Here is a 7,453-nt window from a genome sequence, read left to right on the forward strand (position 1 = left end):
GCCATGATCACTAAGAGAAAGTAATAGTCGTGTAAAACCAGATATCTGATTGATTTTAAAGCATGAAATTTGTCCTACCTCAGAATTGATCCGATCATATTCTTCATCACATTTCGGTAATTTATAATTCTGTCCATTACTGTCCATTATTGTGAAAAATTTAATGGTACACACTCTTGGAACCCAATCCGAGTCTTTCCGGAGGGATGAGATCCTTGGACTATGGCCACCTGTATTAATGATAGAAATATTTTTTGTCATTGCAGGTTCTGACTGTCATGATGGGTCTGCAAACGACTGCTACGAAAAGAAAACGGGAGGAAGGGGCGGACCAGCCCCTGGTTTCACCAAAGCAGGGCCGGAGGGAGGAGGAGGTGAGCGAGGAGGAGGGAGGCGCGAGGCTGAGGGTCGAAGAAGGCTCTCCCGAGTGGAGGCGGCGGGAAGGCCAACACCCGCCGCCGCCGCCGGTGGACGAGGAGGAGGACGAAGAGGAGGAGGAGGAAGAGGAGGAGGAAGAAGAGGAGGAAGAGGAGGAGGACGACGAGGAGGAGGAGTGCGACAAGGAGCGGGGCGACCAGTACCTCCCGTCCGGCAGGAGCTACCTCCTGCCGCCCAACCCCTTGGCCCCGCAGTGCCTCCGCTACGGGGACGAGATGGGCGGCTCCGCGCAGTGCTACACCCCTTCCGCCCACCTCTTCAACCCTCCCACCGGCCCCCACCTGCACCATCCCCACCTGCACCACCACCCTACGGACTTGAGGCCGCCGCAGGCGACGCCCTACTACGGCGGCGACCCCGCCGACCCCCGGTGTCCGCCCCCTTCGCCCTACTGCTCTCGCGTCCAGCAGCCGCACCCCCAGTTCGCGCCCCCCCAGAGGGTAAGCCCGCCCAACTACTGGCACCCTGGGAGCCCCGAGGAGGGCTACTACTCTCCCGGACCCGCCCATCCTCCGCCCAGCCCGCCCCCCAACCAGACTATAAGGTGCGACGAAAACGGAAAGTCCTATCTCGAACTCGGGAGCTCTGCCCCCTGCCCCGGGTCCACGCCCCCGTCCGGGCCGCCCGTCAGGAGAGTGCTGGGCGGTGGAGGCGGCCCGGCCGGCGGCAACCCTAGTGGTGGTGCTTGCATGGGTGTTCAGGAACCGTCCGAAGTTGGGCACCCGCCCAACGGGTGTTGCGATCGGGCCACGTCCGGTCGGAGTCCCATCAACGGCGGGTGTTGTTGCTACCGCAGGCAGAGACTGGCAGTGCTCAACATCTCCATGTGCAAACTGGGGAGGTATAGACAGTTCCCGGACCCCAGCCTGCACAGGTCGGTTCTCATCTGCAACACGCTGAGGTGCATCGAGAGGGAGATGGAACGGGAGGGAGTGTTCTTCGGCGGTGGTCACGGCGGGGCGGGCAACCCGCACGTCTGTGGCGGCCCTCCTCCACCCCACAATGCGGGGCGTTCGCCCCTCCACCCCCCGCCACCGCCCTCGCCGCACCCTGGCTCCCAGTGTGATGAGGACGATGATGAGGAAGAGGATGACGAGGATGAGGGCCCCCCAATCCATGGGCATGGCTACCCGAGTCACCCTCCCCTGCCCCATGGTCACCAAGTGGGTGGCTTCTCCGACTCCATTGGCGGCAGCTACCAAGTCCCTTACAGGTGTGGCGTCCCGGAGACGGGACCTCTCCCCCACGTGGTCCCTCCTCCATATGAACAGAACCTCCGGGAGCTCTCTGCGACAGCGCCGAGGGCTACCCCTTTTCCCAGTCCCACCCATCCAGGCAGTGGCATCGAGGCCACACCAGCCGACGTCGGGGGTATCAACTGGGGCTCCGTCCTGAGCTTATCCAGTCAGTCAGACTTGGATCCCTTGAACAACAATTCTCTTGGGGAGCTTTACCCGTCCCCACCATCCCCGGCAGCCGCCACGCCCCAGTGTTCCTCTCCCTTCACGTCCCCTGCCCACTCGTCTTCTAGTGCCCTGTCCTCGTGTTCTGAACACACCCCTGTGTCATCTTCGTCCCTCTTACTTGGTGATGTAGACTTAGGGAATGAGTTTGAAGACTTCCTCCCGGGGTGGAAACTAGCCCCCTTGGGTGTTGATGACTTTTCTTCACACCCATCGTGTCGGACGGACTCATCTTCTTCCTCCTCGTGTGGTGCCTCGACGTCCTCTTCATCCTCTATGTCGCCCATGAGTGACCGTGGTAGTGGTTGGGCCATGGGCCCGGGAATTGGGCTCCGTCCCCCTGGTGAGGACATAGATAACCTAATGCATGTCCTGGTTGGGACGTAGCAGGAATGCAACAGTGGTCATCGAGTTCACCTCAGGTTGTGAGTGGAAGAAGGGGCATAATCAGAACGTTCTTCAGTTTGATGATTAGTGTGTCCCTTCTGACCACAATTTTTGTCTATATATATATAAAAATATATATATTATATGGGAGAGAAATATGTACATGCACAAAAGCATCATGTATAAGGTCTATTTGTTTATTGTTTTATTGATTATTTAACTGTCGTCTGTTAGAGATGGAAATCCAAATATTGGCTTTGGAATAACATACTCTCCTTACTCTGAAGGCATGGAGCAAGGAGCATATGTCATCCAATGAGATACTGTGATTGTATGAACATTTTACCTCAATGGTAGTAACTTAAATTAAGATATGGATGACATAGAATGCTGGTAATGACAAAAAATGCTCAATAATTTCATCAAGTGTTCTCAACAACGACAGAATTTTCACCCACTTGTCTTCTCTGAAGATAATTCGACCACTTTATTATCAATTGCCATTATATGTTTATGTGCTGTTGTTGCCATTTCTCAATTCTGTTCATAATTTGACATCAAATGATTGAGATTTTTCTTGATTTTCTGTACATTTGAATTAGAATTTAGTGAGAAATATGTATATTTTTTGAAGGAAATAATAAGAACTGGTGTACAAAATATGTGGCTCTTTTTGAATATTCAGAAATGTGCCCCATGTATGGTGCAAATATAGAAAATCAGTGCTCATAGCTGTTACCAGAGATTGCATGTTAGGTCAAAAGAAATGCTTTTGACTGCTGTATCCATTTAAATGGCAGCTTTGTCCATTTGTACATAACATATTGGATAATTGACATTTCACAGTATAGTCACAGGGGTGCTTAGCAATCATAACCACAAAACTTGGCCATCAAACTTCAATATCTAAACTTTGCGGCAATAATAATCACCTGGCAAAAAAGTGATGCATTGATTTTTGATTAATGTTTTGGCAAAATCCAGGAAGAAATTGAGGATTAGCAATACAGTTGTTTGAGAATTATCAAATAATGAAATTTAATCACTTTAGAACCCTACAGAATTTTATTACAAATGATCTTTCATTCAGCCTCGGGACTAATACTGTGAAATGCAGCCTTTCAGGCAAACTGATATGTACAGTGAATTCTTAATACATATATGAAGAGAAATCTTAACACATGGTTTGGCAGCCAAAGCAAGAATGGGTGGTTTGAAATGCTTCAGAATTCAGATGTTATCAGGTAAAGGCAAAAGGAAAAAATCAAGCTAATATATTTTGACCAGAGAAAACAGATATTTTGAGTAAGTGATAAAACGCTAGTCCAAAAAATCTATCATCCACTGAAGAGTTTCTGCAAAAGATTTCAGAATAATGAAGCTTAAAAAAAACTATCCATTCCAATCTCAAGGCTCTCCTGGCTGTCACATTCTGATGGTATTTAGGATATTGCGAAAATGTCACTATAAAAGTTAGTAGTATAATTTTGTGTAGCACAGGATACCATTATGAATGTTATATCACACCTTTCAAAATTGTGCTTTTTGCAGAGTCATTCATCCTAGAATTTAACATTTGGCTATGGTGAGAAGTTGTTCATTGTAATTGTTATTCATGCATAAATTTTAACACTTGATGGGGAGCTCATGACAATGAGAGACCAGTTTTTTGACTGGATGAAGCAATTTTCTACTATTTTTGTCATCCAGTGAATGTTTTTTCCAACATGAAATATTGGTGCAATCACAGTAATAACATATTATAATACAAGCTACTCGGCAAAATAGCAGATGGACAAGCAAAAATGATTGTTCTGTGATATTGTCTCAATTCTGTTACACTAAAAAATTTAATGATTACTCTCATTATGTTATTAAGTGGCTTTAATATTCATCATGAAAACTTTACAAATTTAAAGAGAAAATTTGTACATAATGCTAACTTGAAACGTCTGTTCAATTGTCCATAAGTACTTTTTACATACAAAAGCAACAGAGGTCCAAAATAGAGAAAATATTTCTCCGCCGAAGGTAATTCATCAAGCTGAAAATAATGAACTTTAAATCAAGGGTGCATTTACACTAGTAACTCGTATGGCTGCATATTAGTTGAATTTACCAATTCATTATAAACAAAAAATTTAGTAAAAATTAGCTACTCTATGAAGTTTAATTAAATTTGATAATGAAATATCACATGTTTTTAAAGTATGGAAGGACTTTGTTCGCCTTTTAAGGATAATATGACCAGAGGAAAGGGAAAATTAATAAGAAAAACCAACGTTATCCAATTCCTGTTTCAACTCTTGGCATTACGGACATTTCTTTTTGAAGCTCTCACAGGAAGCATCACTGGATTAATTTTACAAGATTGAGATCCTCTTCAGGTACAGAGACTTATCTCAAGTATTTGTGTTTATATATTGATTCCACATTTAATCCATTCATGGTATCATAATGGGACCTGTTCAATAAATGACAAACATTCAGTATCACTCTTGCATTGCTGGTAACTCAAATGTGAAATAATCACTCCATTTAAAACCCCAAACCATGTGCAAAAAGATTGTCGTTGAATAAAATGATTTTTCTCCTGCTGAACTAATGGCATTAATGTACAAAAGGTTTGTATATTTTCAAAGCCAAAGATATTTTATTGGACATGGGAGAGAAGCAACTAACGTTTAAGATACAGTGCTTTATTAATGGTTTATATCAGGATATGCAAGTGTATTTATTCAATTTCAGCAAATGAATAGATGCATACTGTACAGAAACCCTTGTACAGAAACAGGAACAAAGCAATGAGCAATAAAATAATGGTTTCCAAACTGCGCAATGTGTTTTTTTTATCCCTTAAAAATGAAACTCCGAGACAGCCAAAAAACTCAATGGCTTTCCTGTTAGGTCAGCAACTTAAATAATAAGAAAGGTGGAATTTTCTTCCAACGAGGATCATTTGGTAATCCCTTTTGGGACTTAAACTTGAACAATCATTTGTACTCGGGACATGGAGGTGAGCATTAAACATATTTCAAATGAAAGTAAGAGCATCAGTTGATAACAGCTAAGACCCAAAAGAACAGCTAAAAATTGATATCTGATTCATAATGCAGCACTGAAAACTTGAAATTCACAAATTATTCTGCACTGCAGCCAAATAAATGCAGGTGTAGAATGGTATGCAGCAAAGCATTTTTCCTTCATAAAACCAATATTGTTTCCTCCCAAGGAAAAGAATTCAGTTCCATCTCAGGGTCATTACAAATCTTTGATGCAATAACTTCTGCAACACGGACATATCACACATCTGAAGAAATTTCAATACAATGACAGTACAAATCCACATCTGCATATGCTTCACACACATCACAGGTGCCTCAGCAGTACGCTGAGTGACATTGTCAACCCTGCCTTGAATGACATTCCACTACGGCAAAAAGGATGAGTATAATGTCAGGATAAGTAAGGTGAATAAACCCCTGGGAGATATAAGATTCTTGGTTCAATTGAAGGTCTCAGTGAGCTAAATGGGCCATGGGAAACATTAAAGCTCATATTCACCATAATCCATTACATAATGATTTTAAACCAACTTCATTGGACATATCGATGGGTAAGTACTAACAACACATACATACCTCAAAATTTGGCCAGTTTGAGACAGGTATCTTGAACAATGACATTTGAAAAATAAAAATCAAACAAAAAACCACTGTTTGCAAATGTATGCTTCTTTTTCGTTTTTAATTTCAGTGTACCAGTGGTTCAGCGAGGGGGAGGTTTTGGGTGATCAAACCCCTCCAGAGCTCACAGAAATTTTTAAGTTTAATCCATTTTACTTAATTGGATTTGTATTAATAATAAAAAAGTGTAAGGATAAATAAAATATCCCTCAGAAAGCCGTATAAATCACCATTTTAAACCATTTATCTTAAAATTCTGCAATTTATTAATCTCGCACCTACCGCTTATCCTGGTGGGTATTCAATATGCCCACACACCCTGATGTTAGTTGTACATAAACCTCCCCAGCTTTAATTCCTAGCTGTGCCCCTGCATTGTACAATTAAAAATATTGTTTCTTTTGCTCTCCTGATAAGTTGCAACTTTTGAGATACGTGTTGTTAGAACTTAGCCATCGATATACAGTCAGGTGAACATAACATTGGTAACCAAGAAACAAAAACCTAAGCATTCTTGTACGTAATACTCACGTTTATAACAATGGCGAGGGGTAATATGACCATCAACCATCCATGGCTAACATAGTGCATTCCTTGAAGACTCGACCTTTTGTGCACAACTCAATTTTATCTATCTGAAGTTTGTTCATATTTTCCAAAGTGTCAAGCACATAATCTTAAAATATTTTGGTTGTTGTGTCCCAACTGTTTATTTAAATTTATTGATGCAATGAATAAAACCGAAAACAATTCTAAAATTGTGGTAATGCATACCAGATGGCGTCCTATCATGAGAACATTAAAAATATACTAACAAAAGAAATATTTTAAGGCTTGAAAATCATGTTTTAATGCCTAGAATATCAAATTTATTATGAATATAGGCTTCATACTTGGCATGGCTAAATGGCTTAGCACTCTTATTGGGCCAATAATCTTAGAAATAACCCTATGGGCTGATTCAACATAATTATCTAGCTATGCCCTTCCATATTTTGAGAGCTATGCTTTATATTTTACAATCCTAGATTGTCCAAACATGAAGTAAACCACTTATTTCCACAAAAACAGAGTATAGGATACCAAAAGCTGACTGAGTAGTGTACACGGCAAGGGATGGATAATGAATGTGAACTAAGGATAAAATGAGACCAAAGAGTTAAATTAGTCTTTAATGCTGAGTTTGTCTATGGAAACACCAACCCACAAGGCCCTTCACTCCTATTCCCCTGCGAAATTTATTGCTGCAGAAGCATATTATACCACTGAAACATATTGGTGCAGATTTACTCAAGCACTCGTAAAGCAAATATGAACTCAAGAGGCATAAACCAGCAACCCACAGATCTATTTCATTTGGCATCATCCTACAACCAACCATTTCACCAACATATCTTCCAGATTTTCCAACAATTGCATATGTTTCGTATTGCCTACTAAAAACCCTAATATTATGAGCATTCTTGTAATGTAATGATA

General features: G+C 42.2%; 1 protein-coding gene across 1 annotated transcript in view; it reads left to right on the plus strand.

Annotated features, from left to right (window-relative positions):
* The window catches only part of LOC124167683 (basic salivary proline-rich protein 2), a 38,212-nt gene extending 33,090 nt beyond the window's left edge, over nucleotides 1-5,122 (plus strand). The window contains exon 2 of the mRNA XM_046545667.1: nucleotides 267-5,122. Within this exon, the coding sequence (XP_046401623.1) occupies nucleotides 279-2,288 (2,010 nt within the window). The 5' untranslated portion in view covers nucleotides 267-278 and the 3' untranslated portion in view covers nucleotides 2,289-5,122. The remainder of the gene's footprint in view (nucleotides 1-266) is intronic.
* The last annotated feature ends 2,331 nt before the right edge of the window (nucleotides 5,123-7,453 follow it).

Source organism: Ischnura elegans, chromosome 11 (assembly GCF_921293095.1).
Source record: "Ischnura elegans chromosome 11, ioIscEleg1.1, whole genome shotgun sequence".
NCBI lineage: Eukaryota > Metazoa > Arthropoda > Insecta > Odonata > Coenagrionidae > Ischnura > Ischnura elegans.